At 53.0% G+C, this 27,397-nt stretch overlaps 2 protein-coding genes across 5 annotated transcripts in view; one reads left to right on the top strand and one right to left on the bottom strand.

Moving 5' to 3' along the window:
• Window positions 1–5,024, top strand: part of Tpcn1 (two pore segment channel 1) — a 55,196-nt gene extending 50,172 nt beyond the window's left edge. The window contains exons 24-28 of the mRNA XM_041648092.1: window positions 44–112; window positions 210–294; window positions 1,471–1,610; window positions 1,791–1,871; window positions 3,106–5,024. Of these exons, the coding sequence (XP_041504026.1) occupies window positions 44–112; window positions 210–294; window positions 1,471–1,610; window positions 1,791–1,871; window positions 3,106–3,228 (498 nt within the window). The 3' untranslated portion in view covers window positions 3,229–5,024. The remainder of the gene's footprint in view (window positions 1–43; window positions 113–209; window positions 295–1,470; window positions 1,611–1,790; window positions 1,872–3,105) is intronic.
• Window positions 5,025–5,140: 116 nt separating this feature from the next.
• Window positions 5,141–26,306, bottom strand: Slc8b1 (solute carrier family 8 member B1). 4 transcript variants are annotated; one of them, XM_041648093.1, is made up of 17 exons: window positions 26,205–26,306; window positions 25,769–25,922; window positions 24,232–24,455; window positions 17,115–17,267; window positions 16,979–17,031; window positions 16,484–16,541; window positions 16,275–16,380; window positions 16,030–16,197; window positions 15,299–15,406; window positions 13,668–13,727; window positions 13,398–13,528; window positions 12,560–12,701; window positions 10,670–10,791; window positions 8,995–9,148; window positions 8,415–8,495; window positions 7,704–7,771; window positions 5,145–6,097 (listed from the first exon to the last, which is right to left on the bottom strand). In XM_041648093.1, exons 3-17 carry the CDS (start codon window positions 24,385–24,387, stop codon window positions 5,897–5,899), a joined length of 1,761 nt encoding a protein of 586 aa, XP_041504027.1. In that variant the 5' UTR covers window positions 24,388–24,455; window positions 25,769–25,922; window positions 26,205–26,306; the 3' UTR covers window positions 5,145–5,896. The 4 variants fall into 4 exon arrangements, with proteins under 4 accessions (XP_041504030.1, XP_041504029.1, XP_041504027.1 ...); XM_041648095.1 differs by lacking the exon at window positions 17,115–17,267 and having other exon boundaries at window positions 5,144–6,097; XM_041648094.1 differs by lacking the exon at window positions 26,205–26,306 and having other exon boundaries at window positions 25,769–26,196.
• Window positions 26,307–27,397: the final 1,091 nt, after the last annotated feature.

Genomic DNA, 27,397 nt, shown 5'->3' with positions numbered 1-27,397 from the left:
GGTGGCTAGTGCCACCTGTGGGCTCACTCTCTACTCTCTCCAGGAAGGTGTCACCTCACAGACCTCCCACTGGAGTCGCCTGTACTTCATGACCTTCTATATTGTGACCATGGTAGGTCCACCACAACCGTTCTTGGTCCCCTGGGCTGCAGTGTTGGAGAGGAAGGGCCTCATCTAACGGGGCCATGACATTGTCTTTCTTTGGCCAGGTGGTGATGACCATTATCGTGGCCTTCATCTTGGAGGCCTTCGTCTTCCGCATGAACTACAGCCGCAAGAGTCAGGACTCGGAAGGTCTGTGCGGGTGTCATTGCCCATCTGCTGCACCCTGTTGTCCCCCTGCCTGCTTGTCTCAGTGTATCAGCTGTCCGGCTTTGGCTAGTCTGTCTAGGTCTCATTTGTAGCTGATGTTAAAAATCTAATAGCTGAAGAGCTGGACAGATGGCTCAGCCGCTAAGAGCACTGGCTGTTCTTCCAGAGGTCCTAAGTTCAATTCCCAGCACCCACATGGCAGCTCATAACCAGCTATGATGGGATCTGATGCTCTCTTCTGGCCTGCCGGCATACATGCAGACAGAACACTCATACCTTAATAAGTACAAAAATTTAAAAAAATCTAACAGCAGAAAAATGCTTACAACTTCTAAATGAAAAACAAGTAGCCGCCATCGTTTCATTCTGAGTGGAGAAGGCTGTGGGAGGAACACCCCTTGGTGTCCTTCCCAACCCTGCACAACTCTGACTGGCATGTACCGCTGAGCCTTCTGCCAGCCAGTGCCACAGTTCACCACAGCACACTCATACCACCACGGCTCCCGATTCCCATGTGTGAATGCCCCTTGCAGAGGTAAACAGCATCCTTTTCGCAGCCCAGCAGCCTGGCTACGCTCAGTCTTCATTCTTAGCGGTAGAGTTGTTTCTATACACATGTGCAAAGTCCTGAATTCCAGCCCCAAACTAAAGAAAGAAAACCAAACCAAACACCACCAGAACTACCCACCCACCCCTATTTGTTCTTAAATCGACGTGGTGTCGAGCTGGGTGATGTTATATATGTTCGCTAATGTGTGTGTTTAGAGACAGTCTTGGATATAACTGAGGCTGGCCTTGAACTTGCAATCATCCTGTCTGTGCATCCTGAATGCCACCTGATATTTTTCTGTTTTCTTGGAGACTCGTGAAGCCTTCTGTGAGATAGGTGCTCAAATAGCCTGAGGTAGCCAAGGCTGGCCTTGAGATAGTCCACCCACCTACTCTCCATGCCTAAACCCCGAGATTACCATACCCTGCTTCCCCTGATGCCTGTGTCCCCTGTAAGCTGTTGGCTGAACATGATTTCCTGTGACATTAGTGAGGGGAGGGGAAGGAGGGACCACGAGTGGCTGGGACAGGAATGGGTGCTGCTTGAGGGAAGTGCCAAACTCCACAGTGGGAGAAAGTGGTTATGGGACCCAGCTCTCCCACCCTCAGTGGACAATGGCATCGTCATTGAGAAAGAAATATCCAAGGAGGAGCTTCTGGCCATCCTGGAGCTTTATCGTGAGGTGCGAGGTGCCTCCTCTGACGTCACCCGGCTGCTTGACACCCTCTCTCAGATGGAGAAATACCAGGTAAGGGGCCGTAGGCTCCACAGTTGCCAAGGGGAGGGGCCTGCCATCTCAAGCTGGTGGCATCCTTGCAAATATCCATGGGGTAGGAGCAGCCTCTGTGGTACAGCCCTAGGGCCCAAGCCCAGGTGAGTCCGTGCCATCTGCAGCCACACAAACCTCACAGCCTCCATTCCTCCCTAGCAAAATTCCTTGGTGTTTCTGGGACGGAGATCAAGAACCAAAAGTGACCTGAGCTTGAAGATGTACCAGGAGGAGATTCAGGTAGGGGCGAATGCCCTGGTGGGAGGGGCAGGAGGAGATCCAGGTAGGGGCGAATGCCCTGGGGGGGGCAGGAGGAGATCTAGGTAGGGGCGAATGCCCTGGGGGGGGGCAGGAGATCCAGGTAGGGGCGAATGCCCTGGAGGGGAGTGGCCAGGAGGAGATCCAGGTAGGGGCCTTCTGGTGGAGGCCATGGGAAGGTTCCATGTCTTCCTAGGGACTCAGGACTGAGACTTCACAGCCTTGACATTTTGATGTATTCCTGGGTGGCCACTTTCCCATCCAGCCCCTTGAGGGCATCCAGTGGCCCTGTGGTTCTTTCTAGAGATGTGTGAGGGAAGAGACCGGGCAGGCCCTGAAGGACCTGCTGCCCACACAGGGTGGTTGGTGGTTGCTTCCCTCTTCCTGCCCCCCGTTGCTCAATGGAAATAAGCTTTGCTGGGCTCAGGGCGGTCGCATTTTGACTGGGAGACTTCCTTCCTCCCACCGTCTCCCTGTCTCACCATGCCGGCAGCTGTTGTAGTGTAAACACCGTGTGCTTGGCAGCATTGCCCTCCCAGCAGAACCCGCGGCCTGAGCCCTGCTCAGCTCAACTTCCTCTGGGGTTTCTGGATTTCCTATGCAACAGCTTCATTAACACAAGAAGTTGTGGTTGGAGGCCACCGAGCCCTGGCGCCACAGATCCCACCCAAAATGACAAAACAGTAAGCCCCACAGAGCAGCAGGGCAGCTGCCCAGGAGAGGCCAGGCAACTCCCATCCTCCCCCAGCCTGCCAGCCCATGCCAGGCTTCAATCTCCCCTTTGCTAACGAGGGAGCGCAGCCATGGGCTCACTCTGGAGAGAGTCTGTGGCTTGGGGTCTGGTTTTAAACTATGAGGGAACTGTTTAACACTGGCCCTACCCCAGTACCCCAGGCCCTGGGAGTGGCTGACTTTCTGGGTCACACTGGGAGGTAAGCAATTGTGAACTTAAAGGCCCCTGTGACCCCTCAGAGGGCAGCAGAAGCTTTGTCTGAATGGAGGTGACAATGAACCTGGAGAGGCCTGAGCTCCTGCAGAGCCCCTGTGGGCCGTTGTCCCTATCCCCTGGGTAGTGGTGGGTGCTTATCTTGGTGGGTGGGATTCTGGCTGCCTCCGCTGACCTCACCCAGCAGGCTCTTCTGCTGTCCCCCAGGTCAGCTGGGGGGAGTGTGTTGGAAGGTGAGCCACCTCTCAGCAGCACTCGCCTCTGTCCTAGGAGTGGTACGAGGAGCATGCCCGGGAGCAGGAGATGCAGCAGCAGCAGCTTAGGGGCAGCGTGCCTGGTCCCACCACCCAGCAGCCTCCTGGCAGTCGCCAGCGTTCCCAGACTGTCACCTAGCCGGGCCCCGTGAAGCCAGCTCTTCTATGCAATAACCCCACAGTATTATGTACTACCATGTATGGAACCCGTGTGTATGCAGACACACTCATATATGCACATACTTACACAGACAGAAAAAGACTAGCCGGGACTGGTTTGAACCGCCTTGCTCTGTCTTCCTGAGCTTCAGAAGTCGGCTTGGGCTAGAGGACCAGGCCTGACTGAGCTCTTCCTACCATGGAAATCTCTGGAAGCCCTCTTCTCCAGAAGCCCCTTAAACAGGCTGTGCCATCTCAGCAATGCCAGCTTTCCTGGGGACACCAGGTGGGCCCTCCCTGCTGCTGCCTCGGGCCCCATCCCTGCAGTGTCCCCAATAGTCCCCACATCCGTCACAGGTGTCCATGTCTGGTATTCGGGACAAAACCACTAGGAAGAAACCCCACCGCCTTCAGGACGGCAGTGTCTGTGGGTGATGGAAGTGATAGGAGGTCCCTGTGGGACCGGTGCCTGGGACGCGGTGGGAAGCCAGGCCCAGCAGGAGGCCCCAGGAATTGGACCCAGGGTAAACCGTGTCCCTTCTGGGAGTGCTTCTTCAGCAGAGTTCATTTGAGCCGGTGCTGAAGGCTGGGGAGGGAGCCACAGCCCAGGATCCCTCACTGCCCATCACTGCAGCCTGGCGCCACCGCACCATGGATTCTGAGGCACAAGGAGGACTGACCTCCCCAAGGCTCTCATAAACTAGGTGGGTCGGGGAGGAGGGTCAGGTAAGCATTCAGCTACCTCCACCTCCTGGGGTCACTTCATCCCATTGTTGTGTCCATCAAGGGATGAGGTACAGAGTAGGCAAGCAGGCTTGGGGAGAGCTGGGAAAGTGTCTCCTACCTCCTGGCACCTCCATCTAACCTGGCCTTCCATGCCTGTTGCTTCTTGGGACTCAGAATGAACAGGCATAGGTCCTTTCATGTTCTCACAGCTGCAGGAGATAGAGCCAGGCCCAACACCCCACTCAGCTGATCCTGGGGCCAAGCTGGAAAGCGGGTGTTTTCACTCTGAATAAAGCACAGCCCCCCTGGGAAAACCACTGCTTCCCACAAGCAGTGCAAGAGACTGGTAGCATCCCCTTAACTCTGAAAGGCTCTTTGCCTCCATTGGAGCTCAGCCTGGACTCCTGAGCCCTCTCTCCGGAGAAGCAGCTTCATTTGCATAGCTGGGTGCCTTAGTTTTTGTGTATGGGCATTTTGGAAGCAAAAAGGGGAGGCCTCTACAGAGGGCCTAGGGCCTCTGAGCATCCTGGTCCTAGGCCTTCCTCTACCCCAGGAATTGTTAAGTACCCCTTAGCGCAGGGGAGAAGGGCCCAGGTGTGGGGACCAGTCTGGGGCCTAATATGAGGTACCAGAACCCCTGGGTTTAGCACATACCAGCCAGGCGCCAAACCCCACCCAGTCATGTAGACTGGGGACACCTATCCCCACAGGGTCACCTTGGGCACACCAAGCTGACTCTCAAACTTGCTAAGCAGGGGACAGATGGATGTGGCCCAGGCTGTGAGCTGAGATGCCCTGGGACCCTGTCTAGCCCAGATGCCTTTCCCTCAGTTCAGCTGAGTGGGGACTGGGGCTCAGTCACAGCCTAGCAGGGGTAGCTATGGAACCATGCTCTTCCCCTCCCCCACCCCAGCCTTACTCGACACCATGCAGACAATCATTTTGTATGGATCAGGAGCCACGTCAGAAGGTTTTATACAATGATTTGCTACCTGGAAGCCCACTGTACCCAAATTTCTGGTGTGTCAATAAACAAGCCTCTGCTTTGTAGATGCTGCTGCCTTTAACTTCCAGCTTGGGGGCAGGGGCTCTACTGACCCCACCCAGCCCCACCCAGCCTTCCAGTCATCTGCCCAGGCAAAGGACAGAGGAGACCTGTGGGCCTCTTCTGGTACACTTAAAATAGCTTGTCTTTTATTTCTTTCTTTTTTTGGTGGGGGTGGGGAACCAAAAACAATCAAGTTTCAGCTGAAAGCAGTCAGGGAGTGAGTGGCATTTTTAAAAGGCCAGTCACACCACTTGCGAGAAGCCCCTGTGGCGAGGCTCTGCCTCTGGCTCCCCTTGAGGTAGGCACAGGACCCAGGCTGGATCCTGTTTTGTAGGTTGTGGAGCCAGGGAGTTCTGAACAGAAAGTTCTAGAAGAATCTGGATCCATGGCCCAATGTGGCTGCCACTCACCAGGTAGGGTAGGATCCAGGTGGTTTTGAGCCACCTGGCACAGTACCATGCACAGCCGGTAACTTGACCTGTTTCTTCTGACTGTAACACTACGTGGGAGGCTGAGAAACCACCCGCTGGCTCTGTTCAGCCAGCACTGGTGCAGGACTCTGCTGAGGCTGCGGACCATGGAAGAGCTTAAGAGGGAGGCACAGGGCTGCCCAAAGCCCAGGAGTGACGGGGGCTGACAGGCTGCCCTCCCCAAGGCCTCTGCAGTCATTCAAATGGGGGATGGGGTGGTCCCCAGCAAAGCCAGCTTCAAGTCCCCACACTCAGGCTGCTGGGTGCTGGTAGTCAGGACACTCTGCTCCCGCAGTGACACACCACCTTCCCTGGAGCCCCATGGGAACCGCAGAGGCCCCCCACCTCCACTTCTCCTATCAGGAGGTAGGAGAATCACCCCTAAACCATCAGGCCGAGCAGCTTCAGTCAGACCTCTTCAAGCGAATCACCCTAAATTCCGTGAGCAGGACCACAACAAGGAAGCTGGCATAGAAGAGGAGCAGGCAGAAGCCATACGCCTTGCTGAGCTGGAAACAATGAAGCGGGACGGAGACCAGGGAGAAGACTAGGCTGAGCCCCAGGGCGCTGGCCAGCACCCACACCAGCAATCCGTCCGGTTCCAGCTGTGGGGAGAACAGGAGAGATTGTTCAGCACCCACGGCTATGGGGTCTGCAGTGTAGTGTCTTATCTACCAGCCTCCACTTGTGCCCGCTTGTGCTCTTCCTGGCCTCCTGCGCTGGCGTGACGGGCATGTGTTCCCACGCCACGCTTGTGCAGTGCTGGGGATTCAAACCCAGGGCTTCATGCATGCCAGGCAAACACCCTGCCAACTGAACCACATCCTCCGTCACCCAACACCTTTTGGGCACAGCATCATGCTCTACAGCCTATTCTGGCTTTGACCTTGAGGCAATCCTTCTGCCTCAGTCTCCCGTGTCCTGGGATTTTAAGTGTGCACCTCCATATCTGGTTCTGGCTGCATTTTATATACTGATTTCTGTGTGGCTGAGAACATCCTACATCAAGATACTGGACAAGCAGAATACAGGGAGAAAGCTGGGGGTGGGGGTGAGCAGACCTAGGGTGGGTATGGAAGTGTGCAGTAGACACATCTTCCAACCTTTCGGTTCGAATGGAGAGTCACATCTTTGTGGATGTGCACGGTGTTTAGGACTTGTGGTCAGCCCTTTATCAGTATTGTGTATGTGACAATAGTACAGGTGGCCCTGGGAACGGGTTTGCTTGTTTTGTGCAAAATCTTCCTGTAGAATGTCAATGAGGCATCCCGCCTTAACATCTGGGGTATTGGGCCTGAGGTGGTGGGAGGGAGGGTGGCTAGGATGGCTCAGTGGGTGAAAACGCTTGTTGCATAAACATGAGGTCCTGGGTTTGGATGCCCCTCCCATGACTACTATAACCCTAGCACTGGAGGCGGGCAGAGACAGGAAGATTGCTAGGGCTGGCTGGCCACCACTCTACCCAAATCACTGAGCTCTGAGTTCAGTGAGCACCTATATGGAGGAAGGGAATCAGGAGGTCACTTAGTGTCTACCTTCAGCTTCTGTGTGTGCATAGGTATGTATAACTGTCCACACACGTGCATACATACAGCAGACTCCAGAGCTAGGGGTGCAGGGGTAGCATGATACACGCTTAGCGTGTGTGCCCCATAGATTTTTCCCAAAACACATGTCATGTCTCTTATGTCTCAGTCAAGTCTTAGCATTCACGAGAACCCAGGCCAGCCTGTGAGTCTTCCTTAGGCCGGGCGGTGGTGGCCCATGCCTTAAATCCCAGCACTCAGGAAGCAGAGGCAGGTGAATTTCTGTGAGCCTGAGGCCAGCCTGGTCTACAGAGCAAGTTCCATGACAGCTAGGGCTACACAGAGAAACCCTGTCTCAAAAAACTGAAATCAAAATATAACAAGAGCCCTCCCTTAATATGATGGGCCCCACCTTCTGGGGCATCTCCCTTCTCCCAGCTCCTCCATGTGAGCAGTACTGGGGTCTGACTTCCAGCTCCAGTCTCACCCCATGCATGCATACCCAGGTAGCTGGGGTCTGTCGTCACTCCAGGGCACTGACAAAGCTTAACAGGACCAAAGCCGCAGGCCGCCTGCCCATTCCATGAAAGCTGTATTTTAGCTACTCTGTCTGCTTGCGGGGAAACCCCAACCCCCATGCAAAATCCTTCCAGGATATTCTGCAGTCATGCTTAGCCGTCCTCACCTTCACCTCCGCAGCATGGTTCCGGACGATGTGCAGCAAGCAGCCCAGTCCTACACCCACCAGGATGTCTGCAGCCAGTTTAGGAAGCTGTGCTGGAGCCCGCAGCCCACCCTCACAGCAGCTCCACCCCAGCCCTGGGCGCCTGGCCTTCTTTATTGTCTACACCCAGGGTCCTCCCACTCGGAGCACCTGATGCTAAGGTTGCTGATAAAGTGGACGTTAAGAGCCTATTTTGCACTCAGCTTAAGAATGTCAGAAATGCCTGATGCCTGAGCACTCAAGCAGAAGGGATAACTGAGGCTAAATGACCATACCCCTGAGCCTTACAGTAAGAAGCTGAGGCAGAGCCAAAGCCGCACCTGTAGATCATTCCAGGTTGGCTCCTTTCTGCTAACCTGAGGGTGAGACTTTCACAAGAGTCCTACAAGAGTGGACTCTCCGGATCTCAGTGAGTTCGAGACCAGCCTGGTCTAGAAGAGCTAGTTCCAGGACAGGCTCCAAAGCCACAGAGAAACCCTGTCTCAAAAAAAAACAAAAAACAAAAAACAAAAAACAAACAAAAAAAAAAGTGGACTCTCAATTCCCCAACAACAAAGCAAAGATGAAGCTGTAGGTCCCTGGCCAGTCCCAGGGGTGTTGCTGAGAGCCCACCTGTGACCCTCAGTGCTGGGACACCACACTGAGGCTCAGAGAAGCCCCAATAAAGGATACTGAAAATGATGCCACCAAAACAGGCGGAGAACGCCATCCGAGGGTAGCCCTGGCGGGCCAGTGTGAAATCCGAGAATGCATCTGCAGAGAGAGAGAGAGAGTAGGCTGTGAGGGGCAGGCTCCTGTTTACCTAGTCAGTCAACAAACACTGAGACAGGCCCTCTGGGGGACCCAGCACCCCCTAAGACACCCTCCACTCTTTCTCACTGGGGGCAACCCTAGGGGTGTGGTACTATACCCCACTAGCTCTCACGGTACCTTTGTGTGTTCTCTTTTGTAAGACGCTCAAAGGCCTTTGCTAAAGGACAGCTGGGTAGGCAGCCTGGTCAACCATAACCAAGCTGCTGTGGCTAAACAAGTGGTATAGGTATGTATGTGGGGTAGCCTGTGCGTCACAACCCCACATATACAGGTAAGCAGGGCTGGCTGTGATAGATTTCACACACCACACACAGAGTGATAAGTCACTTAAAAATGACAGTGGGCACCCCACTGGTGCAGAGGATATACACCCTGGATGTCCTCTTGAGATACTACTATGGCTAGGGAAGAAAAGAGCCACCCCAGAGCCCCAAGTCACCTCCAATGCTGTTCCCCCAGGCCAGGAGGGTGAGACCTAGTACAGTGTTGCTCAGGCGGAAGACCACGCCCAAGGACCGCAAGATGTTCACCACCTCAGTGGCAGCTGCGTTGATCCACAAGGCACTGGTCAGGAAGCCCAGGAAAGCAAAGAGCTGTGGAGGGGATGGGCATCCTGATGGGACCCCAGCCAGCACCCAGTAGGACACAGCCTCAGGTTATCCGTAAGCTGGGTCACAAGTACCTAGAACCCAGGCTGGGGTGTGAGCCAATGGCACAGTGCTCAAGACAGTGAGGTCATTAGTGTTTGTTATACAGTAAGTAATCAAGAAAAGGTTGGAGCTCAGTACTATTTGGTGTGGTGGTGGGGATCCTTTATTATTATTGTTATTATTTGACAGAGGGTCTCACAAAGCACAGTCTGTCTTCAAACTTCCAGCCCTGGCTGGTGATGACCTTGAACATGTGATCCTCCTGCCTCTGCTCCCAAGTGCTGGGATTAAAACCACACACTAAGATTTCTACACTAAAAAAAAAAAAAAAAAGGTTTTACATTTATTTATTTTGTGTGCACATGGGGGCACACGCCACAGTGAGAATGTGGAGGTCAGGAGACAGCTTAGAGGAGTCAGTTCACCCTCTCCACCATGTGGCTTCTGGGGATGGAACTCCTGTATAGCTATGTGAGACCAGCCTGGTCTACATGGTGAAAACCTTGGGGCTTAGGGATATAGCTCAGATGGTAAAGTGTTCACTGAGCATGTGCGACGTCCTGGGTTTGGGCCCAGCACCACCTGTTTTCCCAGCACTTGGAAATTTTACATAGAAAATTTGAGGCCAGCCTGGGCTACAAGAGACCCTATCTCAAGACACTGAAATAAGTTTAAGTATAGTTTGGGGGAAAATAAATCTCTGGACAAAGCCCCTGACATCACCGAGTCCTGACGATGAGGCTACAGACATCAGGGCCATTAGGGCAGACAGCTGCCCTCTCCGTAAACAGTCCCAGGTTCCTCAGAAAGCCAAAGTCACCATGGACCTAGTGACTCCACTCCCAGGAATGTACACCGGCCTGGTGTGCTTGAGACCCTGAGTTCCATCCTCAGCACCGTGAAAGACATGCAAACCTGGTGTGGAAGCACACACCTGATCCTAGCACTGGAACTGGAAGTGGTGGTGGTGGTGGTGGGGGGGAGTGAGTTCAAGGTCATTCTGAGTTATATAAGGCTTTGTATCAACAAGCAACAAAAAAATAGGGGCTGGAAGAGTTGGCCCTGTAGTCAAGAGCACTTGCTATTCCTGCAGAGGATCTGGGTCAGTTTCTGGTGCCCACATTGGCTGGCCCATCACCATACGTAATCCCGTCCCAGGGGATCCAGCACCCTCTTCTGGCCTCTTAGGGTACCAGGAATATACATAGTGCGCAGATACACATGCAAGCCAAACCCTGTCCACATAATAGAACAAACAAAAATAAAAACAAAACATAACAACTGAAAAGTATGAAGTACTATCTCAATAAGATAAGCTGATTGATTCCACTCAAAGTAAAAAGAAGCCTAAACAGGCGAAATGGCATAGGGTTCAGCTCCCCTTCAGGGTAGGTAGGCATTATCATTCAGCAAACCACCCCAGGAACACACCCAGGCCGCCCATCGGAGACCTCCAGTCCTTACCCAGTGCAGTCTAGGGGGCTCTCTGTTAGATGTGACAAAGAAGGTCACTGAGGCCAGAGCTGTGCCCATGATCACCACCACAGCCCAGACAGGAAGGAGGCCGCCAATCTCATAAATGCCATCTATGGGACAAGAAAGGGAGCTGGGATCCCCTACTCCTCCCCACTTCCTCCCACCAGTCCCCGCGGTGATACAGGCTTTGAGTAAGTTCAGAAGTTCAAGGCCAGCCTCAGCTATGTAGAGAGCTGAAGACAGCCTGGGATACATGAGACACTGTCTCAAGTGCCAGAAAGGAGGAGGCAGCATGCTGAGGAAGCAGCTGGGTTGGTAGATGGTGTGCCCAGCATGCACGAAGCCTGGATTCCTGCCCCAGCATCATATAAACCAGACATGGTGGTGGATGCCTGTCAGCTTAGCACCAGCACTCAGGAAAACGGATGCAGAAAGATCAGGCGCTCATGGCATCCCTCCACTACATAGTGAGTTCAAGGCCAGCCTGGGCTATGTACCGAGACTATGTAAAATAAAGAAGTGAGATCTGGGGCTGTAGCATAGGCATGTCTACTTTCAGCTGTGTGAAGCCCTGGGTTCCATCCTAGAGAAAGCACCAGGCACTGAAAAGGAAGCTCTGGGCTTGCCCTGGCAGGAAGCAGGGCTATAGCTCCTTCAGGGACAAAGGCTACAAGGGACCTGGCTCACAGACATTCTCATTTCCCTTCCTCCTAACCCCTTCTCCCATTCCTTCTATAAACTGGGCACACATTCACACACGTAAACCGGGCGCACGCTCACACACGTAAACCGGGCACACATTCACACACGTAAACCGGGTGCACACTCACACATGTAAACCAGGCACACATACATTCACACATGGTTCTGGTTTCACCCTGGCATGGAAATCTCATGGCAGTCACCCATGCCTTTGCCTCAGACTCCCCCTCTCAACAACCTTGGGTTAAGGGGAAAAATGAGCTGCGTGAGTCACCTTAGAAACCAAGAATGGGTGTGACTAGAAAGTGCCTGGCGAGTCTTCACTCCCCAGCGAGAACAAGGCAGAAAGGAAACGGCCATTCTGGGGCCAATGGGGAAAAGCCAGTGTGTGTGTGTCGAGGGGGATCAAGTCACACTGAGCCACCTCTGGGCTCTGGCGGGTTTTCCTTCTGGCCCAGATCTCAAGATGATAAAAGCTGGAGTTTGGTATAAAATTCTCCATTCTGTATTTTTGTTGTTGTTTCTTTGTTTGTTTGAGACAGGGTTACTCTGTAGCTTTGGAGCTTGTCCTGGTATTAGCTCTTATAGACCAGGCTGGCCTCAAACTCACAGAGATCCACCTGCCTCTGCCTCCCCAGTGCTGAGATTAAAGGTGTGCGCCACTACTGCCTGGGTGGCACATATGTGTGTGTGTGTGCGTGTGTGTATAAACACACACACATACATATATACGCACTTTTTTTTAAAAGAGTGTCTCTCTGTATAGTAATGGCTGAACTCACTCTATAGACCAGGCTGGCCTCAATTTCAGAGATCTGCCTGCCTCTAACTCCTGAGTGCTGGGATTGATTAAAGGAGTTGGCTACCATGCCCAGCCTTGTTCTCTAATTATTTTTTTGGTGGTAGTATAGTATTAGACATGAAACCCAGCACCTCAGCTGCTAGACAAGTGCTCCATCTCTGAGCCCTGCACATCCCCCAGTCCTCAGTGTCTGATTGAGACAAGATAGGCAGAGGGCTGGACGTGGTCTGGGGACCACTGTTTACAGCGCCACCTGCAGGCGGCAGGACTGGCCCACTAATAGGGAAGTCCCTTGTTGGATAAGCCTGCCCTGGAGTCTCCTCTGAAGAGGCTCTGGGGTAGGAGGAGGGAGGTGGTGGGGGAGGGGAACTCACAGGCGCCTGACTGCAGGGTTAGGACGAGGACCAGGGGACTGATGACCAGCTGCAGACAGTTGAGTGGCCGCTTCCAATTCCGATCATCCTTGTCGGGATCCACAACGGGTACTGTGAGCAGCAGCAAGAACTCCACAGGCAACTGGGGACGTGGGAGGGTGTCAGCTGGAGAGGAGGTGCAGCAGAGCTCCCCGGTTCTGTGGTGCTCCGTGGCAGGCCCAGTTCCAAGCCTGCATCCATGCTATCCTCATCTCTGCCTCCACCCCCTCGTGCCAAGATTAGAGGCATGTTCACTGCACCTCATTTACGTGACGTGGGGACGGACCCAGGGCTTCCTGCATGCTAGGCAAGTGCTCCGCCAATGAGCTGTCCCCTCCCCAATAATCCCATTTCATACTGAACGAACCAAGCTTAGACGACGTTATAGCCACAAGCACAAACACAGTTCATTCTGTATTCCTGGGACTAACAAGGCCACTGGTGTGTTCCCTGTCCCCAAGGGGACACTTGTTTTCTTCTATAGAGGGTAGAGAGCCCTGAGTCAGGTCACCAGCCAAGCCTGAGGACTCAGTTTCCCTACTGCATCCCAGGCTGGCCAGCAAAGGGCATTTCAGTGGACTCCAGCTGAAAGGCCACAGTGGCTGGGGATGATGGCCTTAACTTCAACACCCAGGAGGCAGAGGCAGGTGGATCCCTGTGAGTTCAAGGTCATATCAGTCTACATTGCAAGTGTCAGGCCGGCCAAGACTACACAGTAAGACTCTGTTTCAAAAAACAAACAAACAAATCCCACACTCTATTAGTCACAAGGCCAGGAGCCTGGATCCTGGGACTTTACCTTAGCCACCTTCAGGAGCCTACAGGACATTGACTGGGTCCTCCACTTCCTGTAGTCCAAGGGATTCAGGGCTTGGATCAGGATCTGAGCAGTGGTCTCCTGACCCAGCAACAGAGGCCGGTATTCATCGCCTGTGTGTACCAGGTAGGGCAGGTGTGGCTGTGCTTGGCTCCTCCAGGGAGGCCTATTCCCTTGCCTTCCCAGCTCAGCAGAGCGTCCCAGTGTTTCTGGACATCCCTATCCCCATAGGCCCGGAGCCCGGGGCCTCACCATAGTCATAGCTGTTGGTGTTGGAAGACACCTGATCCTCTTCTGAATCAGACAGTATCTCTGTAGGAGACAGGAGCAGGGTAGGCACAGTTAACATGCCCTGTAATATCACAGAACCCTCCAGAACCATGCTGGGTTGGGGGGATCACCTCTGGGACAGGGCAGAGTTAATATGCAAATGTCCAGCCCCCTCCCTCTTTATCCCCTCCTTCTTCAGCAGGATCTCACATAGCCCAGACTGACCCTGGACTTCTTCCAGCCTTCATCACCAGAGTACCGGGATGCTAGGCATGTATCACCGTGCCTGATTTAAGCAGTGCTGGTGATGGAACCCGGGGCCCTGGGCATGCCAGACACGCACTGCCTGAACCCTGCATTTTAGCCTTCTCAGCAATGGCCACGCACACTCAGAAATCCCCACACTGTGGGAACATGACTTGTGGAACATCACAGTGGAAATGCACAGTACAACACCCGACAGGCGGGTAAGTGCCTGGTGGCTACACTGGCTTTCTCTTTCCCTTTTCTTGCTATGGGCCCCAGGCTAGTCTAGGATTTTAAAAAATTATTACACTTATTTATTGTGTGTACACATGTACGCATATGCACACGTGCATACTCAACCAAGTACAATGCTTTTTGCTTTGTCTAGAACATTCTTCTAAAGTTCCAGCTCTCACTAGACCTGGAACCTGTGAGAAGCCTCAACGGAAAGCAGCCCCCACCCACCCCAGACAAGGGCAGGTCCAACCTTCCCATCCCAACCTGCCGAGCTTCTGTGTATCTGCAGATGTGGCAGCGGGGCAGGCTTGCTTAGCTGGGAGGAGGGGGAAATCCCAGTAGCCTTCCCGTAGGAGGGTTCTCAGTCCCTGCTCTAGGCCAGAAATGAGACAGTCCTGCCCCCTACAGGCTTTATGCAGAGTGGCTTGCAGGTTCCCAGGTGTGGCCTTTGGGGTCCGGGTCAGTGGTCTGGTGTTAGGGTGCAGATTGTACCCTACTCTAGATCCTTGGCCTCAGGAGGACTTGGTTTCTCCCTGGGTCTGTTTCCTCTCCAAGAAAAGTGAAGTAATAATCCCTATACCAAAGAAGTGTCACCAAGGAGACGGAATCAGATAACATGCCTGATATGAAGCAAACACTCGAATCCTGTGGGCTACTTGTGTCTGTGTGCCGTGTTGGGATTTGTGAGTGCATTTGTTTGTATGTGTGCAAATACTGTGTGTCTGCGGGCATGCATGTGTGTTTTCTGTAGATCTTGTTTTGTGTGCTGTGTATTTCTGTGCATTTCGTATGTGTTGTGTACGTGTGTATATATTGGGGAAGTGCATTTGTGTGTACGTGTCTACCTGTGCCCTGTACTTGTGCCTATAGGGCTCATCTGAATTCTTCCTGAGGACAGAAGCACACTCAACTTGTACTAACATGACCAACTGTGATAATGCTGTAGAGACCTGTGACCCTGGACGAGAGGGTTCTGAGGCTTGCATCACAAACCAGGGGATAGACATGGCCTGAACAAGGTGGAAACCGATTGGAGAGCCAAGCAGAAGACAGACTGAGTTCAGGGGCATGAGGCAGCAGGAAAGGCCAGAGGCACCCAGTCCCGTCTGTCCCCTGTGGAGGTTCCTCACCTGGTGTCTCAGACACAGAGTGGACCAGAGACCTGCTCCGCTGCCGTTGGTAGACCCAAGTGCAGAAGATGACCGTGACTACATAGAACACATAGAGGCCCAGGTAACCTGCAGGCAGAGGTGCAGACTGCCATCAGCCAGCGTCCAGGCGGCAGGTGTCAGCCTAGCACGGTCCTGGTGGGTGAGTGGCCATCTTGAGTCTCCATACCTTTTCCTTGGCATTCTAGGCCCACCTTTCCTGCTTATATGCCTTGAAACCCCCCCATTAGAGAAGGAAGTGTGGGTTACTAACATGGAGGAAGTCAGACTGACAGGCAAATCTGGGTTGTGATCCCAGATACCCTCCTACTTGGCTAACCTGTCTCTGGCCTATTCCCTTCCACGGCTAGCATGCGTTTTGGGTGGCTCCAGCTCAATACCCTTGCCAGGTTCCCGTTTATCCCTCCCCGCACCAGAGAAACGGGGAGTAACAGCCCCCTCTGTGGCTTGTCCCTGGGCCTCATGTCCCTTCCTGGCTTCCCTGACCCTCATTATTGGTCTCTCTTAATCAGAATTGACTGAGTTCACTGTGAGGCCCCTGGGGTGACAATCACATCTGAAAGTCTCCAGGTTCCACCATCCCTGCTTATCCTGTGCTGGCTTGAGTAGAGTTTGTCACTCTGTATCAAATCAACCTCTCTGTCCCCAGAGACTTCCAGAGACTCTGTTGTGGACTGCCCCTGACTGCTCACCCAGTGCCCAAGCCAGCGTGATCCTGCCGAGATAAAGTGCAGTGAAGGTCAGAAACACAGCCACCATATAGAAAGCGATGTCCCTGAGGAAAGGCCTGGACGCAGCCATGAAGGGGTGCAGAATGGTGATGCCTCCAGCCACCACAGTGGTGACCAGCACTCCTGCGCCTGGAAGACAGCAGAGCTCAGAAGCGGGCATCCTGGGGGCCCCCCAATACTCTACACCCAAACAGAACTGTGCTCACCGAATAGAGCCCCAATGGCCAGACCAGCAGTGCGTGGGTCTGAGAAGGCCACAAGGGCGCTGAAGATATCTGGAGCGCCGTTCCCAAAGGCCAAGAAGGTGACACCATGGGGATGCATGTCAAGGGGTTCCACCAAGAATACAGCCACCACCTTGTGCCCCTGCCTCCCTCGACCACTCTTTCCCACGGGGAGCTGGATCAAAGGATACTGCCACGTTGTGGGAGAGCTTGAGATTGGTTGAGATGGCTGACAAATTAGGGCAGAAGCTAGAAGAGGAAGAGCCAGTAGTCAGGGTCTGCAGGGAGGGGACTCAGCCAGTAAAGTGCTTGTCTTCTAAGCGCGAGGACCAGAGTTCAATCCTCGGGTCCCACGTGAAAAAGCTGGGCATGGTGGTATGTCTGTAATCCCTAGTGCTGGGGAGGCAGGGATTCACTGGCTACCACAGTCAATGAGAGGCGGGTCTCGAAAGACAGAATTCTTGGCATTCTTAAGAACAACACTGAGACTGACCTCTGGTCTCTGTAAGCATGTCCACATGCATGTGTGAAGATCTACTGCCATGCACGGCCAACAACGAGCATGCATGGCCAGCAATGAGCATGCTCACAGAGACTGGCCCCTGCCCCATCATTCCCCCCAAACCTCTCACAATTGCATTTTCCCATCTATAAGCTGGACACGAGCCTTGGAAGGCCACACTCACAACTTAGCTGCGGTGACTCCCAGGATCAGAAAGAGGTAAAGTAGCCAGAAAACCTGGTGGGAACCAGAAAGGGAGACATAGTCACATCCCACCGGAGACACTTGCCCATTACCAGGACCCCAGGGCACAGACTCACATAGAGGGTGATGGCCAGAGGGAGGAGGTTGGGGGGAAAGTGGCAGAAGATGCCTTCGAGGTAGTCCAGGTAGCCCCCCTCATTGTGGCAGTCGGGGTTCACCCTGATAAAGTCGCAGCGGTCAGAAACATTCAGGCCACAGACGGCACGGCACTGCAAAGAGGGAAGGCAAAGGACACGGATGACACAGCCCCCAGGGAAGAAGCCAGACTGGACCTATCTAGGCAGTTGACCATGATCTCCCCTCAGCCTGTCCCTAACCCCCAAAGATATCCGCTGGATGTCTTTGTTCTAAAAAATAAACTTGCAGGCCAGTGAGATGTTTCCATGGGTAAAGGTGCTTGCTGAGCATCGAGCCTGATGACCTGGATGTGATCACCAGGTCCTGTGTGACGGAAATCACTCCAAAGGCTGTCCTCTGACCTCCAGTCATGCCCCACCCCCACATAGAGGTTCCCAGCACCTAAACTTGGTGGCCTTTGTGGCGCCTCTGGCCTGCTAGGGCACCTGTACCCATGTGTACATATCCACAGAGACAAGGAATTAAAAACAATAAAAATAAATGCTTAAAAAAGCAATATATAAAGATGAATAAACCTCCTATTATAAGCCCCTCCCAACACCTCACTTCTCCACCAATCCCACCCTTGCCAGTCTGAAGCACACCCTTATAGAGACTTCTCCTTATAAAAGCTAATATATACGGTGTACCAATTGGCTAGTTTTACAGAAATCAGGATATCTTGAATCTTGTTTCTGTGATTTGCTTCATCTATCACTAATCAATGTCACATATTAATAAAGATAAAACACGCCTTTAATCCCAGCACTCCGGAGGCAGAGGCAGGTGGATCTCTGTGAGTTTGAGGCCAGCCTGGTCTACAGAGCGAGTTCCAGGATAGTCAGGGCTGTTACACAGGGAAACCCTGTCTTGAAAAAGATTAAAAAAATAAAAAGAAAAAAAAAAGTTTGGATGGGTGGTGGTGGCACATGCCTTTAATCCCAGCACTCCGGAGGCAGAGGCAGGAGGATCTCTGTGAGTTTGAGGCCATCCTGGTCTACTAGAGCTAGTTCCAGGACAGGTTCCAAAGCTACAGGAAAACCCTGTCTCGAAAAACCACAAAAAAAAAAAAAGAAAGAAAGAAAGAAAGAAAGAAAAAGAAAAAGAAAAAACACCCGGAGTGACTCCAGTACACCAGGCGGTGTTGGCGGCTTCAAACAAGCACATGGGTCCCGTGCATCAGGGATAAGGGTCGAGTCCTTGTGGGGAAACCTAGACAATAATGAAAGGTTCACACAGGCAGAGCCTTGTAGGAGCAGGACAGATAGACAGACAGACAGACAGACAGACAGATAGACAGACAGACACACACACACACACACTGCAGTTGTACCCCTTCCTTCATTTTATTTCATTTTGTTTTTGTTTTTTTTTTTGACACAGGGTCTCTCTGTGTAGCTCTAGCCATCCTGGAACTTGCTCTGTAGACCAGGCTAGCCTCGAACTCACAGAGATCCGCCTGCCGCTGCCTCCTGAGTGCTGGGATTGTAGAAGTACATCTAGGACTCCAGGGCTGGGCAAGCCACTGTTCACCCATCCCCTACGACGCTTTAGTCTTTCTGATAACAACAGCATTCTGGGAGGGTTTTCTCTCTCAGGGAGTGACTCACTTGGCCCGTGGTGAACTTCCTGGCACATGACTCCCAGCACATGTCAAAATGTTTTGTCCTGGAAGTGAAAGTGCTGAGTCGTGTACTGTGGCTGGGCTGTGGCCTCTAGAAGCTGAGACGAGAGAGACAGAATCTAACAGTGCCTAACAGTGCGAGGTAGGTGGGATGCTATCACAGCAACAGAGGGGAACAGGAAGGAACACAGCCAGACAGCAGGGCTGATGGTTGCCACTGTGACCCCAGGAGCCTCGGCCTAGGGGAGGGATCAGGAGTGGACCACCACCCCACTTCTATTACCAGTGGGGGATGCTGGGAGAAGTTTTTGTGATAGTGTCTTACTTAGCACAGGCTGGCCTGGAATGTGCTGGGTGCTAGGGATAACCTTGAATTCCTAATCTTCCGGCTTCCACCTCCCTAGGCTTGAGATTCCAGGCAAGCACCGCTGTGGTTTATGTGGTTTACGCAGTGCTGGGGAGGGAACCTGGGGCCTCAGGCACCCACAACAGCACTCTGCACAAGACTCTGTCACTGAGCCGAATGCCCAGCTCAGCTCACAGTCTGAAAGCTCTCCACCATGGGCACACTGACCCTCAGCATGGCACCGGTGGGCCTGTCACAATGGGCATCACCTTCCTTGAACTGGAAGACAAGAGGCCTGGGAAACAGCTCAGTGGGTTTTGCTCTGTGAGTGAGAAACGGAGGCACAGAGAAGGGAAGGGACGTCCCCTCCTCCTGCAGCCTGTATGTACCTATTGCTAGGTGTGTTTCACCCAGCTCGGCTTGACAGAGGCCAGCTGCAGCCCCTTGTTCAGTCTCTCCCTTCTGCTCCCTCATCCCTTTCCTTGGGGCCAGTGGGGGAGGGGGAGGACAGGACAGGGGATGGAACATGACACATGACATGATGAGAACACAGACACACGGGGAGACACTGACTCCCAGGAGAATGAGTCAGCAAGTCCTCTGAAGGTGGCCTCCTGCCACTCGGCCTCACCATCCAGTCCCTGCCTGAGCTGGACATCCCTCCCCCACCCAGGCCCAGACCTCTGCCAGTCTGCTCACACTCAATAGTGCAGGATGAGGTCTGGCCCCCACAGCCCTGCCACCCTCTTCCCTGAGGCTCCACTTCCTTCAACCCAGGAGAACTCAGAGGGCAATGGGCTCAGGGGTCAGGCATGGGCAGCCAGTTCCATCCCTGGGAAACACACAGATTAAAGAAATGCTAAATTCCAAGGGTCACTTGGAATTCTGAGAAGTCACATGCCCTTCTGAAAGACATCCCAGTTCTAAAGCACAAAGACAACTTCCTGTCCCTCAGAACCCACTGGGTCAAACTAGTGACAAACTGGATGTGGTCTGGGACCACAGTATCTCCTAGCCAGCCGGGCTATTGTGGAAGACATTGAAAGCTGGGCCAATAATGAGTCCAAGGGTAAGGAGCCCAAGTGTCCAGCAGTATGTGCTTTGCTAAGGGGCTCGCTGTCTCTAGACTCTGGTTTCCTCACTCAGATTGCTCTGGCCACTGTCACCTTGGTGCCATCTGTGCCTACATGCTCCCCTGCCCTCCCTGTGTGGTCCAATGAAGGTTGAAGCTCTCAGAGCCCTCCAGACTCCAGGAAGAGGCCAATCAAATAAGTAGGAAGGCAGAACCTTCAAACCCCGTCTACTCAGTCAGCTGTGGTCGGGAAAGCCCCGAGCTCTTGTACACTGGGATGTCCCATAGTGCCAACCCAACCTGAACGGACACAAACAGGCAGACAGACCTGCATATAGACAGACAGAGGTATGCATATACATGCATGCACGTATGCACACACACACACACACACACACACACACACACACAAACACCTGGTCATCCTTATTGGTATGCTGGCCCCAATAGTGTTCAGGTCCCAGGCCCCCATGACTGTGGACATGGTTGAGGTGAGGATCTGAAGATAGGGTTTTCTGGGATTAGCTGGTGGCCCAGGTCCTCCTGAGCAGGTCTATGTCTGAGGATAGTAAGAGGGGCAGAACCAAGGAAGGTGATGTGAGTGATGGGAAACAGGACACTGAGAAAGGACCTGGATGCTGCATGGAGCAGCTCCTGGAGACTTGGGAAGTTGGATAGCAACAGCTCCACCCACACCTGGGTCACAGAACCACAGGTTAACCTGTGGTTTGTCATTTTGGTTGGTGGCCCAAACTAGTCTTGAATTCCCGACCCTGAGATTACAGGTGTGTACCACTACAACGGAGCTGCGTTGTTTTGCGCTTGTAGTAATCCCACCTCTACCACCTCCAGCAGCAACAGGGCCTAGAGGTGCTTGCTGCCAAGTCTGATGACCTGACCTACATGATGGCCAAAGGAAGAAGTGATTCTTGTGCGTTGACCTCTGACATCCACAAGTCTGCTGTGGTGTATGCATGCACGCACATGCGTGCACGGGCACACACACACACTCACAGAAAAACTAAACCTTAAAAAAAAAAATCTACTACAATGGTTTGAAATCCCTTGACCAGTGACAGTATGCTGAGTCACCCTGCTACTGATCCTGCCTCCCTCCTTTCTCCGGGTACAGTATTCCAGCAGCTGGAAAACACCACCCTGCCCCTGCCCCTGCCCCAGTACTCAGCACCTGCTCTTCAGGCTGCAATGAAAACATCACAGCAGACCTTTAACCCCCTCACCTCTGCACCGGGAGGCAGAGGCAGGTAGATCTCTGACTTATAGGACAGCCTGGTCTACAGAGTTCCAGGATGGCCAGGACTACAAGAGAAAGAGAACCGCTGTCTTGAAAACCCAAACAGAAAAACCCAAAAGAACAACAACAAAAACTGGCACCTCAGCTCCCAGTGCCCTAATGGCCTGAGGCGAAGCAGGTGGCCTCCTGTCTCTCACCACACCCGCATTCTTTTACCCGGTTCCTTTTTACTTTATTAGTTATTCAGCAGGGTTGTTTCGGCCAGTTTCCAGAGCAGTGGAAGCCTAGGGGCCATGGGGGTGGGAGAGATAGCTCCACTTCCTCCACACTGTAGGGGCTCAATAAACATTAGCTAACCTGCTGGGCATGGCAGTCCCAGTTCTCCAGAGGCACGAACCCTACCCCCACTTCACTCCCTCTCCACCCCTCACTCCCACCAGCGTCTAGAATCCCAGTACTCAGGAAGCTGAGGCAGGAACGCTATTCTGATTTTAAGGCAAGCCTGGGCTTACAGCGTGTGAGTTCTTGTGTAAAACACAAACAAATGTTTGGTGAATGTAAGCAGGGTGCATGAGAATACACACTAAGGGTGATGGACCTCAGGCTCCTGGCAGAGGATGGAGTCTGTCCTGGGAGACGATATGCTAACGAGGAAGGTTTGGTTTGTCACAAGGGAGCCTAGAGCCACTTCGCTCTCACATCCTCGACCCACCACACAGACCTTCTGATAAATTCAGCACAATGACGGCCAAAGGGCACAGTGACTTGAACAAATCACTCAGCACAAACAGAATCACCCAGATTCCTTCTTGGGAATTTTATAGGCCCAGTAGCTACAAACTGACCACCCATCTGTAAAATGGGCTTAATTGTCCCACTGTCGTCTCAGAGGGTGGGGTGAAGACACCCCTGCCCTCCCATAAACTTGGTGGAGATGGCAACAATCTCAGTGCAAGTGGTTTGAGTTTGTGATTTCGTTTTTTTCTTTTTTTTTTTTTTGGTTTTTGGAGACAGGGTTTCTCTGTGTAGTTTTGGAGCCTGTCCTGTTTGAGTTTGTGATTTTGTTTTTCTTTTTCTTTCTTTTCTTTTTTTTTTTTTTTTTTTTCGTTTTTGGAGACAGGGTTTCTCTGTGTAGCTTTGGAGCCTGTCCTGGAACTAGCTCTAGTAGACCAGGTTGGCCTCGAACTCACAGAGATCTGCCTGCCTCTGCCCCTGCTGGGATTAAAGGTGTGCACCACCACCGCCTGGTTGAGTTGATGATTTCTAACAGAGAAAATACAGGTGTCAAAGCTTGGCTCCGAGGGTGGAATTATGTGCCTAGCATGCTTGAGGCCCTGGGTTCTACTCACAGATCCACAGAAAGCAACCAGGCATGGCGGCACATGCCTGGAACCCCAGCTCTCAGGAGAAGGCAGGAGGATTAGTTCAGTAGTGAGTATGAGGCCAGCCTGGAAAAACGGTAAACCCCGTCTCAAAGAAAAGAAAGCACCGGGTAGATGGCTCAGTGGTTAGAGCTGCTCATCCCGCAAGCGTGGGACCTGGCATATGGATCCCTAGAAACCAGGTAAATGCTGGGTGGGTTGTGAAACCGCCTGTAATTCCAGCCTTGGAAGGAAGAGCAAGCTGGCTAACTGGACTAGCCATACTGTTGAGCTCCAGGTGTGCCTGGAAGATCCTAGCTCAGCGAGTACAACAGAGAAGAAGCCATCCTGATGTCAACCTCAGGCCTCCACATGCTCATGAACACATATGTGCTCGGGTAAGCTTTGTAAGCAGCACCCACCGTGTGTATGCAAGCCTCCACGTATGCACATGTGTGCATACATATGCATATCTCACTACACACATCCCTCTCACATATACACATATTCAACACACACACACACACACACACACACACACACACACACACACGGCAGAAGGAAAAAGGAGAAGAAGGTATAATCCACTGTGGCCTCACTCCCCAGGTCCTGCAGCTGTCTCTCTGCCTTTGTTTAGCCCCTGCTAACAGATATCCCCAATCAAATCTCCATTTAAGTCCTTGGCACTAGGTCACCCTCAGCTGACCAGGCTGGACCCACGGCAGCATCCACACCTCATCCCTGCCTGCTCTCCACCTGTGTGTATCTCCAGCACCTCTCCAAACCCGCCAGCATGTTCCCACTCTCCCAGCCTGGAGGCTGTGGGAGCTCTGCCTCCCTGCACTGGTCTCTTGGGGGCCACTCTCTCCCCTCTTAATCCTGACAGCAACCAGAGAGATTCCTTGAAGGGAGCCATACATCAGATTTTGACACCCCTCTGCTTAAAAGCCTGCTTTGGCTCCCGAGTCTCATCTCCCAGCCTCAGTCCCCAGCCCTTTCATAACCTGGCCAGCATCACCTCTCCACCCACTGGGTTCAGCCTTACACAGGCTGCTTCAGCCCTGCTGTTGGGAAGCTTGAATCTGCCTCAGGGCCTTTGCACTCGTTCCCCAGTCTGCACTAGTGGCTTCCTCCCTTCCTTCCGAGCTTGGCTCCAAGGTGACTTGTTCACAGAACAGGTTTGTCAAAGACCAAAAACCTGAAGTAACTGCCAACACTCACATCCTCCCCACAGTGCTCCTGCCTCCTGCCTCACAGCCAGTTCCATCAGGAGTCCCTGTGGGTCCCAGGGTCGAGCTCCATCCGTGCTGACACGTAGCAGATGAGTAATAACTGGCTGGCAAAACAGCAGAGACCCCGCCCAACCTGCTTTCCTGCCCTGCCCAGATAGATACTCACGTCTGCCATGGCAGTCTGGTTGACACCTCCGGCTGCAAACTGAATGTGCTCGAGGGTTTTTGTGGATGAGTCTCTGGCCGCAGACACTGTCTCCATTATCAGAGGCACACAGAGGAGGCCAGGCGCCCAGCGCAGATCCAGCCATCCGCCTGCCATGGGGCCCCTTGGGGCTGGACCAGCGCCCTCTGCTCTCTTCAGCAGCAAAGAGCTGGCCACTCCAGTGCCTAAGGGGTGGGGTGAGAGGAGGGGATGTTATCTCTGTGGGCCCCAGAGGAGGAGACCAGAGACCTTTTATTGTCAAAACCAACTCCCTCTCCTCAGTATAGAGACCCCAATCCCAAAAGAGTTTTCTTAGCCCTCCTGGGGATGCATCACAAGCCTCTTGTTCTGAAGTGACATCACCCCCCAGGTGTCTGAGACCTGTCTGTAACAGGGACAACAGGCCTGGAAGAGGCCTTGGGAGCAAGCCAGACAGCCAGATCGGTATGAGATCAGTATGGGAAGTAGCCAATCCTAAGAACTAGGAACTCAAGATTTAGGCTTGGCTTGTTTATCCTTTTTGGTTGGGGCATCAGGATGCAGACCCCAGGCCTCAGGGGTGCTAGGCAATTACTCTAGTACTAGGCTATAATCTCCAGCCTTGTGTTTTTGTTTGTTTTTTTCTGGGACAGGCTAGCCTGGAATTCACCACATAGCCCAGGCTGCCATGAGCTAGTGACGCTCCTCCTGCTTCTGGTTTGGAAGCACAGGGATCATAGACGTGAACCATGCCCAGCTTCTACCGTCTTCCTACTTTTTATTTTGAGGCAGGATTTCTTGAGTTTGCCAGGCTGGCCTTGAACTCCTGTTTCTCCTGCCTCAGCCTCCTCAGAAGCTGAGGTTTCAGTGTGCACCAGTCTCTGGGGTCCAGCCTAAAATAACAAACTTCCGAGGTGGACTTGGCTGCGGCCACTAGGCCGGGACCCAGAGACGCCAGTACCTCATACCTCACAACTTCCTTTCATGCCAGGCAATGCAATTGAGCTCTACATTGGGAAACTGAGGCACGGGGAAGGAAAGTCACGCTCGTTCCTCAGTCAGCAGAAATGCCACACCACAGTGCCCTCTGAGTGTTCACGGGACTGTGCACAGAAGTTCAGCAGGTCATGTGACAAGGAAGAGAGCAGCAAAGCCAACAGTTCTCGGAAGGGGAAATTGAGGCCCAGAGGGAAGTATGTTGCTCAAAGCCACCTAAACTGCCTGGGACCAGCCACAGCTGAGTTGGGTGGGGCTGCGGCATAATCCACTTTCCTCCACTCAGGGGGAAAGGACTTCATTTTCCTCTCCAAGTAGAAAAAGGGCTCAAAGTCTTAGGCAAGCTGCATCACATGCTTTGTGCATTTTATGTTTGCAATCAGGGAGGCAAAGGCCATCAGACCATATTTTGTGTGTATGGGGGTGTGATTCTTTGCACAAGCATTTCTCAATCCCTCAGGGAGAGGGGAGGAGGACAGGAAGAGACCCCAGAGGAGGGAAGGGATCCCAGATGCTTCCTCACCTGTTGACAGGAAGAGTTTCTTCCCTCCGTGTTCTAGCTACTCCACTTGGCACGGACACGGAGTGGAAAAACACACAGCCTTCCAGTTCCGTCTCTGCGTCTTCTATGTGGGCAGCCTGGGGGAAGTCTGGGCATATGGCCTCGGAGTCCGCATCTGTGAAACAGACACAAGGGCTGACCCAAGGGTCAAGCAAACACCCGTGTCCCCAGCACAATCCTCTTCTTCCCCACCGTCCGCCAATTTCTTCTATTCATTTCCAAATTAGCATCTACTGAGCGCCTCCAGTATGCCGGCACTTGTGTGGAGCGCTGGTGAGGTGGGCAGACTTGGCGGCGAGGGATGAGGATGGGAACCGGCAGCGCTTTCTGGTTTGGGGTCTCAGTTGGAACCCGGGTTGGGAAGTTGAAGTTAGGGTGATGGCCGAGCTCCTCTTACCTCGGGCGGGGCTTGATCCGCAAGCTCAGAGTCTTCTTCCAGCCGGACGGCCCGCGCCACGACCTTCCGCCCCTAGAGCCCCGGCCAGGAGCAGCCGGGCCACGCCCACACAAACTCCGCCCCGCCTACTTCCCTGCTGGACCACGCCCCGGTCCTCCTTTCCCCGCCTTAAACACGCCCTTTAAGGCTCGCCCCGCCCCAGCTCTTAAAGACACAGCCTCCCAGGGATGCGTTGTCCCCTGCAGTCTTTTCCCCATTCTCCCCACCTCACTTTCTGTTCCTAACCTGTCACTTCTGCTTTCAGGTAGAGGCTGTAATGAAAGCACGTGGATTATGGGCATCAGGGTGCCCGAGGGAAGTCTGAGGGGGAAGCTGGGAGATTCTGTTACTGAGGATGGGATGGACCCGTGAGAGCCGTGATAATGAAAGGGGATGAGAGGAACCTGGGCAAACAGGGCATGGTGGTGTGTACCTGTAGTCCTGGCACTCAGGGAGCAGAGGCAGGAGGGTTGTGAGGTTAAGGCCGGCCTGAGCATCACAGCAAGACACTGTCTCAATATGATGGTGATGATGATGGTGGTAGGGGTAGTGATGGTGTTAATGGTGAGATGGTAATAGTCAGGGTGATGATGATGAAGGTGATGATGAAGATGGTGGTGATGTGGGCACTTGATGCTGAGCCTCACAACCTGAGTTTGTTCCCAGAAACCCACATAGTGATGGGAGAACCTACTCCTGGAAGTTTCTCTGACTTTCACATGTACACCATGGCGTGTATAAGCACGCACACACACGTCAAATAAACAAATGTAATGTATTAAGTAAGCCGCGTGTAGCATAATGGCCAGCATGGTTAAGAGTTCACAAGGTGGAACTGCTAGGAACCACTGTTCTTTATTTTGTTTTGTTTTGTTTTGAGCCATGATCTCACCATGTATTTCTAGCTGTCCTGGAAACAGCCTTGTAGACCAGTCTGACCTCGAACTCACAGAGATCTGCCTTCCTCTGCCTCCCTAGTGCTGGGATTAAAGGCGTGTATCACCAAGCCCCACCACCACTAACACAATTCTTGAGTGTATAGGACTTGCCTCAGTGTGTCACAAGCCACATAAAGCCGGGGAGAGTATTGAATTCCTTCCCTGGAAGGGAAAGATTTCCCGTGTGAATCAGTAAGCTATTGCTGCGTAACAATC

Source organism: Microtus oregoni, unplaced genomic scaffold (genome assembly GCF_018167655.1).
Source record: "Microtus oregoni isolate MIOR12 unplaced genomic scaffold, Mior012 000003F_ref0000135, whole genome shotgun sequence".
In the NCBI taxonomy this organism is placed as follows: Eukaryota; Metazoa; Chordata; class Mammalia; order Rodentia; family Cricetidae; genus Microtus; species Microtus oregoni.
Note: the sequence above shows the minus strand (reverse complement) of the source record. Positions and strands in the feature narration are given on the sequence as shown.